This window comes from Gorilla gorilla, chromosome X, assembly GCF_029281585.2.
Source record: "Gorilla gorilla gorilla isolate KB3781 chromosome X, NHGRI_mGorGor1-v2.1_pri, whole genome shotgun sequence".
In the NCBI taxonomy this organism is placed as follows: domain Eukaryota; kingdom Metazoa; phylum Chordata; class Mammalia; order Primates; family Hominidae; genus Gorilla; species Gorilla gorilla.
Genome location: NC_073247.2, coordinates 42,037,006 through 42,049,696, shown reverse-complemented (window position 1 = coordinate 42,049,696; position 12,691 = coordinate 42,037,006). Strand labels below are relative to the sequence as shown.

At 37.0% G+C, this 12,691-nt stretch overlaps 1 protein-coding gene across 13 annotated transcripts in view; it reads left to right on the top strand.

Moving 5' to 3' along the window:
- Positions 1 to 12,691, top strand: part of DMD (dystrophin) — a 2,091,067-nt gene that overhangs the window by 1,689,564 nt on the left and 388,812 nt on the right. For 11 of the 13 annotated variants that reach the window (XM_055376532.2, XM_055376533.2, XM_055376528.2 and 8 more), the window contains one exon: positions 9,638 to 9,810. In XM_055376532.2, the coding sequence (XP_055232507.1) occupies positions 9,638 to 9,810 (173 nt within the window). Of the gene's footprint in view, positions 1 to 8,477; positions 8,885 to 9,637; positions 9,811 to 12,691 lie in introns of those variants that run through there. The other 2 variants (XM_055376539.1, XM_055376538.2) reach the window with 2 other exon arrangements.

Below are 12,691 nucleotides of genomic sequence, written 5' to 3'. Positions count from 1 at the left end.
GTAGATGAGAAAGATACCTCTCATCTTACTTCCAACCTAGGATATCTTAAATGAACTCATCAGTTTTAAAAAGTAATTTTAAGAATGGAGTCAGAGGGTCAGACAAGGAGAGAAAGCATCACGTATTACCAGAGTTCGGGATTGCTTAAGGCGGTTTGACAGTTTCCTCCGGGGGGTAATCCACCCTAGGCCAGGCATTTTTAAAGATTAGATTTTGAAATAAAGCTTTCCACTTGGGAATATACTGAGGCAAGAGAGCATATCCCTTCTCTCTGCTGAGAGAGCATATCCCTTCTCTCTGCTGTTGTACTGCCTAAGTGTGAGAATTTTCGAATGAGACATGAAAGCAAAGACAACAAACCCTGCAGGATAATAGTCTCTGAGGACTTTAATAACAGCCATTTTTAAAGCAAAGCCTGTGGACTCCTAAATCCATAGCTGCTCGTTTAAGATGCAATTCAATGCAGTGGACCTGAAAACATACTCCTTATCTACCTAGAGCAACCAGGCTCCAAGCCAAACAGCAGTCCTCAAATTAACTCTTGTTTCTCTTGAAACGACAACTCTGCTGCTTTTAAAGGTGTTGCGTGGCCACATATAGAATAAGAAGGAAAAAAACAGTCACACCCTCTTGTGAATCTGTATCCAACTGCATTTTCTGATCTGGTTAGGAACCTCCGGTGGTTAGATTAGAATCCTGATAAGGCCAAGACTGTGGGTCCAATTTCTTCCTATGGATTCTTCTCGAAAAACTTGTTAGGAAAGATCACTTCGGGTTTTTGTTTTTTTTTTTTTTTTTTTGCGCTTGTTTTAATTCCCAATCCATAATAGACTGATACTTTTGTAACATGCAATAAAAATGAATTATTTTAAAAATTACAAATACCAGACATACAAAATTTAAGCCCATGCTTTTTATTTTTAGATTGCTGTACACGTTTCTAAAGATTTGCTTTCAATTTCTGTTCTTATGTCTTCATAATAGAATATCTGTTTCTGTGTGTGTGTATGTATGAGTGTATGCAAGTGTGCTCCAAAAGCTCTACTATTTAGAGCTCATGTTTAATGAGTCATGTTGGATAACCAGTCTAAGGGAGTTCTACTTTCATATAATTGTTTTTGTTTTATTTTTATTTAAATCATTAACACCTTTTCAAAACAACTGTATCAAATAACAGTCATTTGGTCATTTGAAGCATTTACATACACTGCTTTCTTCTTAAACAGATTTTACTGAATGTAAATCTGCTTTCCCTGGCTAATTCAGCATCATCATCCTGAGCATTAACTATTTTGCTTCGCTATAAAACGAGGTGATGCCTTCAAGGGCTACTAATGCGTGGAGAGCTGTTAGTTTCCACACTGTGTGACCCTGGTCAATTATGCATGCCCATGGCTCCTTTTACACCTTTCTGATTCTCTGTAAGGTGTCACTTCTTCCTACTCTCAATTTAGCCACTTAGGATAATTTCTTTCCTATTTTGAATTGTATGTTCCTGACCTTCTAAGTTCTTAGAAATCAGACCACTTTTTTCCCATCAAGCTAATTTAAATTAGATAAAAATTATCAGTAAGGAGGAACTAATGGCCTTATAATTATTCATATACTAACTGCTTTCAGAAAAGCTTAGAGATAATCTGTCTATAATGAAATTCTTAAGGAGATTTGGTCACTTATTGTTATTCTTTCTACACCATTGTGTTTGTTTCCTTACTTCTCAGCTATATTAAAACGGGGAAGTTTTCATTTGCTGAGTCCTATTTTAGAGACCAATAATTCCATTTACATAGGAAAGGAAATATGTGGATACGATTATTCATGATGTTCTAGAATAGTATCACAACCATCTGCTTAATGGTTAATAAAATGGTTACTAATAAAAAGAAGGGTACAGCACTAATTCTTGATATCTCCCTTCTTTATTTTTCTTCTAGTAAAACATCCACAACTTTTCCTATTCTTCCCCAGTTGTATTATTACTTATGAACACCATGGATCATTCTACTTTTTGAATGAAATAGTACAAATTTAATATTCGATAATCTTGTCTTTGTACTTTTCTTTATAAACTTTTATTCTCAGTGGCTTCCTAAAGGAAGACTTTATTCTCCTTGGTTTAAGCAGCTGGTCTGCATTCTACCTATTTCTCTCAACGCTCATTGTCCATTCCAATCAGGTTGTGCAATTCATTGTCCCTGCTCATAAACCAAATTCATTTCACCTTTACTCCATTCCCATGCTGTTCTTTTTACCTGGAATATTTTCTTTTATTCCACTTTCTCAATCGTATACATCCCTCAAGGCTCAAGCCAAGTCCTGTAACTTCATGAAATCTGTTTCTAACATCTGATTTCCACATGGATTATCTTGTAATAGTAAGCCCTGCATTCGCTATTATTTATTAAAGATCTCTTGTGTTCTAGACGCTATTCAAAGTATTTTACAAAAATTCCATGTAATATTCAAAAAATTCAGCAGGTATGTATTATTATTTCATGTTTAGTGAAACCAAAGTAAAGAGTTTTCATCATTATGTGGCTAATAAGGGAAAGAGAAGAGAAGAGTCAAACCTATGTCTATTTAACTGCACTTTGCCATGAGTTTTCTCTGGAAGCTGAGAAAGGAGATTCACAACAAGAGTAGATGAGACTCAGATAAGAAGGAAGTGTGGAATTTGAAAAAGCCCTTCAGAAAACAGGATCTCCCCTACTCCTAAAACTGCTATACTGTGAACATATTGCTTGTCTCATAACTGAACTTTTTTGGTACTCTCAGCTGAAATTTGCTCTATAATTGTACAGAACTTTAGGCCAAATGTTTCTTTTATGGGGACACACATTATTTGTTTCGTTTGCACCCATTTTCTCAACTACTTTGTGTTTTCTCTTGTTGTATTGGATGCATCTCTATCCACTGCTACAAATCTGTTTAATAGTCTTTATATTAAAAAGACCGTGAAATTGCTCTTCGTGTGCTGAAATAGTTATCCTTTATTTTCTAATGGCAGTGCTAGATTTGCTAACATTTAGGTAGTAGCATTATTAACAGGAAAAACTACCACCAACAACTAAACTTGAAAGGTAATATAGCCTAGTGGCTAAGAGCACAATCCCTGAAGTCTGACTGACAAGGTTCTAAATCTTGCTGCATTTATTAGCTGTGTGACCTTGGGCATTTTTAGTTAACCTTACAGTAGTTTCATTATCTTATATGGAAAATGAAGATAATAGTAGCCCCTACCCTAGAGGGTTGTTGAGAGGAGAAAATGAGCTCATGTATATACAGTGCTTTGGACAGCACCTGATGTATAGTAAGGTTCATGTATGTTGTTGCTCTTGCTGCTGCTGCTGCTGCTATGGTTTTTGTTACATAACAAATACCTTTTCCCGTTTGTTCATTCGTTATTGCTTTTCCTAAAGACTACAATCACAAAAAAGAAGAAAAAAATTAGAGAGCATACAGTGAATGCAGTAATGAAGGCTTGAATGATCTTTTCTAGTTAAGTCAGAAGTGAAATAAAACTATCCAAAAATTTCTATGAAAATTATCCTTTGTCCAGATTGGCTACCCACTGAGAACTCCACTTGATTCTCCATATCAATCTTTTGCTCTTTTGTGCTACCTGAGTCTGAGGTTTAGTCTTTAAATGATGAGTTTATTGGCACAAGACAGGGATGCCCTCTCTCACCACTCCTATTCAACATAGTGTTGGAAGTTCTGGCCAGGGCAATCAGGCAGGAGAAGGAAATAAAGGGTATTCAATTAGGAAAAGAGGAAGTCAAATTGTCCCTGTTTGCAGACGACATGATTGTATATCTAGAAAACCCCATTGTCTCAGCCCAAAATCTCCTTAAGCTGATAAGCAACTTCAGCAAAATCTCAGGATACAAAATCAATGTACAAAAATCACAAGCATTCTTATACACCAACAACAGACAAACAGAGAGCCAAATCATGAGTGAACTCCCATTCACAATTGCTTCAAAGAGAATAAAATACCTAGGAATCCAACTTACAAGGGATGTGAAGGATCTCCTCAAGGAGAACTACAAACCACTGCTCAAGGAAATAAAAGAGGATACAAACAAATGGAAGAACATTCCATGCTCATGGATAGGAAGAATCAATATCATGAAAATGGCCATACTGCCCAAGGTAATTTACAGATTCAATGCCATCCCCATCAAGGTACCAATGACTTTCTTCAGAGAATTGGAAAAAACTACTTTAAAGTTCATATGGAACCAAAAAAGAGCCCGCATCGCCAAGTCAATCCTGAGCCAAAAGAACAAAGCTGGAGGCATCACACTACCTGACTTCAAACTATACTACAAGGCTACAGTAAGCAAAACAGCATGGTACTGGTACCAAAACAGAGATATAGATCAGTGGAACAGAACAGAGCCCTCAGAAATAACGCTGCATATCTACAACTATCTGATCTTTAACAAACCTGAGAAAAACAAGCAATGGGGAAAGGATTCCCTATTTAATAAATGGTGCTGGGAAAACTGGCTAGCCATATGTAGAAAGCTGAAACTGGATCCCTTCCTTACACCTTATACAAAAATCAATTCAAGATGGATTAAAGACTTAAACGTTAGACCTAAAACCATAAAAACCCTAGAAGAAAACCTAGGCATTACCATTCAGGACATAGGCATGGGCAAGGACTTCATCTCTAAAACACCAAAAGCAATGGCAACAAAAGCCAAAATGGACAAATGGGATCTAATGAAACTAAAGAGCTTCTGCACAGCAAAAGAAACTACCATCAGACTGAACAGGCAACCTACAAAATGGGAGAAAATTTTCGCAACCTACTCATCTGACAAAGGGCTAATATCCAGAATCTACAATGAACTCAAACAAATTTACAAGAAAAAAACAAACAACCCCATCAAAAAGTGGGCAAAGGACATGAACAGACACTTCTCAAAAGAAGACATTTATGCAGCCAAAAAACACATGAAAAAATGCTCACCATCACTGGCCATCAGAGAAATGCAAATCAAAACCACAATGAGATACCATCTCACACCAGTTAGAATGGCTATCATTAAAAAGTCAGGAAACAACAGGTGCTGGAGAGGATGTGGAGAAATAGGAACACTTTTACACTGTTGGTGGGACTGTAAACTAGTTCAACCATTGTGGAAGTCAGTGTGGCGATTCCTCAGGGATCTAGAACTAGAAATACCCTTTGACCCAGCCATCCCATTACTGGGTATATACCCAAAGAACTATAAATCATGCTGCTATAAAGACATATGCACATGTATGTTTATTGTGGCATTATTCACAATAGCAAAGACTTAGAACCAACCCAAATGTCCAACAATGATAGACTGGATTAAGAAAATGTGGCACATATACACCATGGAATACTATGCAGCCATAAAAAATGATGAGTTCACGTCCTTTGTAGGGACATGGATGAAATTGGAAATCATTATTCTCAGTAAACTATCGCAAGAACAAAACACCAAATACCACATATTCTCACTCATAGGTGGGAATGGAACAATGAGACCACATGGACACAGGAAGGGGAACATCACACTCTGGGGACTGTTGTGGGGTGGGGGCAGGGGGGAGGGATAGCATTGGGAGATATACCTAATGCTAGATGACGAGTTAGTGGGTGCAGCGCACCAGCATGGCACATATATACATATGTAACTAACCTGCGCATTGTGCACATGTACCCTAAAACTTAAAGTATAATAATAATAAATAAATAAACAATGATGAGTTTAGACAAATATCATTATGGTAGTATTATATTATATAATATTATATTATATTATATCATATTATGTTATGTTATATTGTATTATATTATATATAATGTATATTCCTTCCAGCCTGCCCTGCATTCCCAATCTATGACTCATGCTGCCTTATTGATACTGAAAAATCTCCACTACAGCATGCCAGCTTTTGAAAGAGAGCCTTGGGTTCTTTCCCAATACTTACCTTCCTTTTAGGGCAACCTATCTGAGTCCTGTAGCTTGAAAGATTTCCTACCAGCCTGCCATCCCAAAGGAAGATGGATGAACTATGTTTATGCTGATGTGTCAAGTCATTTCTTGGTATGGTTCATAGTAGTCCACATGGCTCTTGTAGACAAAGAGATGAATTACTGATGGCAGAATTTCTGTTCTGGCAACAGGGAAATTTATAGAAAGGAGACCTTTTCAGTGTGAACATTTTTTGCTCACAGGTGGTCCAGGATGCCCAATGCTAAATGAGAAGTGAAAAGAGCAATCAGGGCCAGGCACGGTGGCTCACGCCTGTAATCCAAGCACTCTGGGAGGCCAAGGTGGGCGGATCACGAGGTCAGGAGATCGAGACCATCCTGGCTAACATGGTGAAACCCTGTTTCTACTAAAAATACAGAAAAAATTAGCCGGGCCTGGTGGCGGGCGCCTGTAGTCCCAGCTACTTGGGAGGCTGAGGCAGGAGAATGGCATGAACCTGGGAGGCGGAGCTTGCAGTGAGCCAAGATCGCGCCACTGTGCTCCAGCCTGGGTGACAGAGCGAGACTCTGTCTCAAAAAAAAAAAAAGAGCAGTCAGAATTCAATTTTTCATTCAGAACAAATCAATCCATGTGGGTAAACATTTTATCAAACTCAAGAATGCTGTCTTTCAGGGTGCTTTTCCCTCAACAGTCACTTATTTCCTCTTGCAAGTAGTATCTTCGTTCAGGTTCAATGACTACTGTATATTATATCCAATGCTTCTGGCAAGTGGATTGGTGGAGGCAGCCCAAGATCTTCTAGAATCAAGAGAATTGGATCCATTTCCCAGTTCTAACACTTATCAGCTATATGGCTTTTAGGCAAGTCAGTTAAACATCCGAGTCTCAGTGCTCTCATCTGCAAAACAGAAAATGTAATGTACTTCACAGAGCCAGGGGGAAGAATAACTAAGGTGGTACATTTGTACCTTTGTACAAAGGGTTTTGTAACCTGTAAAGCCCTTTACTGTACACGTGTCATTTACAGCTCTATATCACCATCATGACCTAGAAAAGCAGTACTGACAGAAGACTTATCTTCTTGCCAATGCTAAGATAACTTTAGCCATTTCTGCGTTTCTAAAGGAAGGAGTCTTTATCCCAGTATCTATGAAGACTTCGCAGGAATTCCCGTCAATATTTAGTTGGTAATATAAACGAATTAAACAAAAGTGCACACTAGGTTTTAGGAAAATTAAAGACAGAACTATCATTTGTACTCCTGTTACATTTCCCAAAGTGCTAAAACTAGACAGTAAATCAGTCCTCAATAAATACTTGTTTATCAATTTTATATTCATTTATTTGTTGATAATACAACAAAGATGTTTATATGCAGTATAGTATATATGGCAAAGATGAAAAGTAGCAAATTCATGAATCAACATCCTATTTATGCTTGAGAAGACAAAGAAAGTGTTGGTGACTTCATGGTATACATAACCTTAAGGAGCTCGTGATTGAGCCTGGGTCTCTGCTATCAATGTAGGATATAAATTTCAAATGTACTATCCTTTATATGTATGTTAATGTAGTAAACATAGAAAACTGATGCTACTAGTGAGAATACTTTATTGTCTTGAACAACTAAAAGTTTGTCTTTAATCCCCTAAGTGCATACACAAAAGGAAAGTACTGTACAAATCAAGTACAACAGAAGAAGTAAAGTAAAAGACAAGTGAAGGAATTATCTGGAACTTAGATCTGGTTGGCTTTTTCTCCTGAAGTACTTAGATAAATTAACTCACTTTTCTCTTTTGCTGAAGAAGTGCAAATTAGGCAGGCATGTTATTCCACGTAGGCAAAAGGAAAAAAGAAAGAAAAACATAAAATGGCTATATATTTGACCAAACTTCGTTCTGCAAGAATCCCAATACTAACCTTCTACCATATAAACTACTTTCAAAATCAGGCTATATCCTTCCAGTACAAACCTGGTTTGTACTACTCAGAGATACTACTCAGTCTCTTTCAGTATTTCCCTTCTTTCAACTTCTGATGTGGTTCTATCCATATTCCCCTGCCTGTCTCCCAGTCAAAGAGAATGGGACACAACTCTCTTTAGAGTCCGTCAGTGATGCTTTAGCTGCCAAAAATAGTGACAATAGACATTCATTGTCTGTCTACCTTACTTGTTCAACATTCAGAATTCTGCATCTTAAGAGGCTGTGGCTGAAAACATGAGCCAGTTCTTCAGAATTTCTAACATGTTATTTCTGCCACTTTCTCCCTTACTTTAGCAGAGTAATTTAATTCAATTTGAGAGAGAGAGAGAGAGAGAAAAAAAACTTTTCTAGTTACACAGATCAATCCAATTGTTTGGAGCTTCAGAATGAATTTTTAAACTTGTTGAACAGAAGCATACAAATCTCTAAGAGCAAGTCAGATAATATACAAAGCCTCCATTCATTGTGTAGGCAGAAAGGAATGCTGGTACCCGGCAGCTCTCTGAGGAATGTTCCCTTGGCTTTGACTATTCTGCTGGGAACAAGGAGGGAAACACATATATAAAATGAATTTATAATGTCTCTGGCTTGTAATGGCAAAATGATAAGAAAAGTTGGCTGTTTAATATAAACTGTCAGTTGCATATTCCAGGCCTCCTCTCTTTGAGGTTCCTCCCACATCCACACGCCTGGCTACTGTTTAGTGCGGAGTACAAAGTGGCCGTTTATTATTATTGACTGGTGAGGCCTGTGCTCCAAAATTCATTCTGTCAACAGAATGTAAGCAAAGTTGGCATTTTAAAGCAGGGCTCTTTCAGTTTCTGGGTTTTCTCAGGATTGCTATGCAACAGGATCAGTGCTGTAGTCCCCGGTTCAAGCTGAAAATGTTACACAGGAAGACATACCATGTAAAGGTCAGATTCTTCTACTATAATAATTTTCTTGATCTGTGTGTATACAAGTGAAGTTGAATGCATAACCTCTTATCATAACTCTTACCAAGGTCCTATGTACTTTCCACCTGTCAAGCCTAAAAATATGTATTAAATGGGAAATCAAAACTAATAAATGTATGATGCTGTACTATATGTATGATGCTATAATACCAAGGTGAACTTAATTTGCGTTGTCAAGAAGATTCTCTCTCCCATGACAGACTCCCAGGAATGTGCTGGTGCTGTGGACCAAGTGCAATCTTGTTTATTAGTCTCTCCACGCTTTTATGGTCAGAGTTAACTCTACAGATTACTACGTAAATAGAAAATATGGCTTGATCCATATAGTAATGAAATTATTGGCACTGGGGTACACTTTATCATAGAATTTTATTTCCTATCACTTCCATAAAATAATACATTTTGTCCATAGACTAGAAGATATAACTTGTGAACTTTGTAAAGTTATAAATACATTACTTTCCAACTCATAATGTCAAGGAATAAATTTATTACACCTAATAAGATGCCCATTTTAAATCTACATAATAACAGGAGAAGGCAATACGCCAAGAAAAGGGATTTGAGATGTATCTTCTTGTTAGTTAGCCTGATTGAAATGTCTTTTGAACTAATAATTATTTATATTTTGCAATTCTCCAAATTCACATTCATCGCTTGTTTCTTTTGTTTGGTAATTCTGCACATATTCTTCTTCCTGCTGTCCTGTAGGACCTCCAAGGTGAAATTGAAGCTCACACAGATGTTTATCACAACCTGGATGAAAACAGCCAAAAAATCCTGAGATCCCTGGAAGGTTCCGATGATGCAGTCCTGTTACAAAGACGTTTGGATAACATGAACTTCAAGTGGAGTGAACTTCGGAAAAAGTCTCTCAACATTAGGTAGGAAAAGATGTGGAGCAAAAAGGCCACAAATGAATGAAAATGGCCAAATTTTCCTCATTGTCTTAGCACAAGTAACTGGTATCTCACATGTCTACGTAAATCATCCGATTTCAGAATGATTCACTTTATTTTGAATAAATGAATCATTTATTTGCTTGGTATGGAGATGATACTTGAGGATTCAGATTAGACTAAAGTGGTAATGTTTTATAAACATAGGAGACATGCATATTAAGACATTAGAGTGAATTTAAATGAGGAGTGCAGCTATTCTCATTTCATAAATTTCTCTCTTGGCATATCACAGGGTTATACAAAAAGTGATAAAAAATTAATGGATATGTATTATGGAATTATTTTTGGCATTAGTCTAAATGCATACCAGAGGACAGTATTTAAAACCCTTTATAACACATTATAATTATATAATATAAAACCTGTAACACATTATAATTAACAGTTTAGAGGAGATAGCTCCTACAGTTAAAGAGAGACTATAGCAACTTCCTGTCTTTTGCTTCCTCTCAGATTTTCTTAAAACACATCCTCTGTGAACTAAGCTTTTAGTTGTACTATACTCACATACTTTATATTTTGCCCCCTTCTATGTGCCAGCTTTCTTTTGAGAAGTTAGTTAATGGATGCATCATAGCATCTTTGTAAAAAGGGCAGAGGGAAGTTCTTGTTATACCAGTTTTGCAATAGTTCCATGGAGGAACAAAAGGGTAGAGATAGTAAGTAAAATGCCCATTGTAACTTAAATGATCTAGCAAGGGCAGGGAATGAAAGCCAGGCTTCCTGCTTTCTAAGCAGTTGCCTTTCTTAATTCATTTCTCTTTATTAAAAATATTTTGTGCTTTCTTCTGTGTCTAGAGAAAAAGTGATAATGAAGGGAGGTAGAAGATGACCAAATGGACTTAATAATAGTTATGGGAGTATACACTAAATGGCGGGAGTAGTTACTACCTCTAGGTAGAAAGATTACAGAAGGGAGATTTTTTTTCTTCTTTATAGTTCTTCTAACTTGTCCAAAATTTTAACATATATACTTCTATAAGGAGGAAAATCTGCATTTTTATTAATTCAGAAGCACTATTGTAAATGTCTGCATCAAGTATGAAATAATGATAGCAACTAATATTTACATGATGTACCTACATACCACGCAATGCCATAAGCACTTTCCATTCATTGACCGGTTTAACGCTCTCAGCAACCCTAAGAGGTAGATTTTATTGTTGAATTCTTTTTACATTTGAAGAAAGTGAGGGACAGAGAGGCTAAATAATTTCCTTAGGGTCACTTAGCAAGTGGAAGATACAAGATGAAAACAGGGAGTCTGGGCCAGGCGTAGTGGCTCATGCCTGTAATCCCAGCACTTTGGGAGGCCGAGGCAGGTGGATCATGAGGTCAAGAGATCGAGACCATCCTGGCCAACATGGTGAAATCCCGTCTCTACCAAAAATACAAAAATTAGCTGGGCATGGTGTCACGCGCCTGTAGTCCCAGCTACTCAGGAGGCTGCGGCAGGAGAATCGCTTGAACCCGGGAGGTGGAGGTTGCAGTGAGCCGAGATCGCACCACTGCACTCCAGCCTAGGGGACAGAGTGAGACTCTGTCTCAAAAAAAAAAAAAAAAGAAAAAAGAAAAAAGTAAAAGAAAAAGAAATCAGGGAGTCTGACTTCAGAGTCTGAACTTTTAACTACCATATGATACCATAGCGTATAAAGAAAGAAGGAAACTTCTACAAAGAAATGCATACTAATTGAAAGGATGAAATAGAGAGTAGATTTTTTCTAGGAGTAGAAAAGGATTTGTTTTTATGAGAGGTAGATTGCTAGGAGTAGAACAGGTTTCTTTTTATGTATAAGGTTTTGTTTTGTTTTGTTTTTCACAAGTTTGCACCCTGGCTTCCCAGACATTGTTCCTTATCTCCCTATTTTGTATATGAATTTTGTATCAACTTGGTGGTGGTACACTGGGAGCAACAATGGCAATAGCATTTTCAAAGATAGGGAGGCTCTATTAGCTTTCTACAGCTTAAACTCTTAAGAGAGGTCAGTATGTGTGATGACGTAGGCCACTTTGATAACATTCATCATTAAAAAAGAATGAAAATGTGAGATGGAAAAAATATTGGCAGGTAAAGTTAAGTTATTCTTTTCTGCACAAAAGAAAAAGAAAGGTGCTATAATTGTTCCGAGTGTCACTTAGTGCCTTTTCTCTCCCTCACGTGAACTTGATAAAATAAAAGGAGAATTGAAAGTGGCAAATAGCATGTCAGCCAAAATATGGACTCTTCATTCTCAGCAGTTTCCCATGTCAGCTACCGCAGTTTAATTCTTGCTGTCATTAATCAGGTGGAAAACAGTTAGCTTATCTAAGGTGCTGCCAGTTCTAGAATTTAAATATTCGGATCAATGGTTTTGGCTTTTATATAGGCCTATGTAATAATACAGGATATGTTATAAGCGCTTATAAAAAGCAAAGAAGTAATTCTCCACATCAAAGCAATTTAGCTTATTTCCTGACACTTGATTGAAATTAGGGTATTGATCAATCTACAGCAAATGGCAGGGTTCAATTGAGAGAAGTACAGTATAGGCAGTAATTAGGGATGATTATGAAATAGGATAGAATAACACTGGAAGAGTTAGATATAGAACCATTAGTGGCACTGATAAACCTGCATTATGAATCTTGTCACTTCTTCCATGGGGGTTATTTTAAAATGAAAAGTTGCCATAATTAAAAAATAGTTTCAATGACATACTAGAAAAATAGTCCTGTGTTTGCCCAAGTTATAACATATTATAAAAAATTACAGTTGGTCCATTGTTTCGTGAGCAATTCTGAAACTGCTCTTATATTTCAAAAA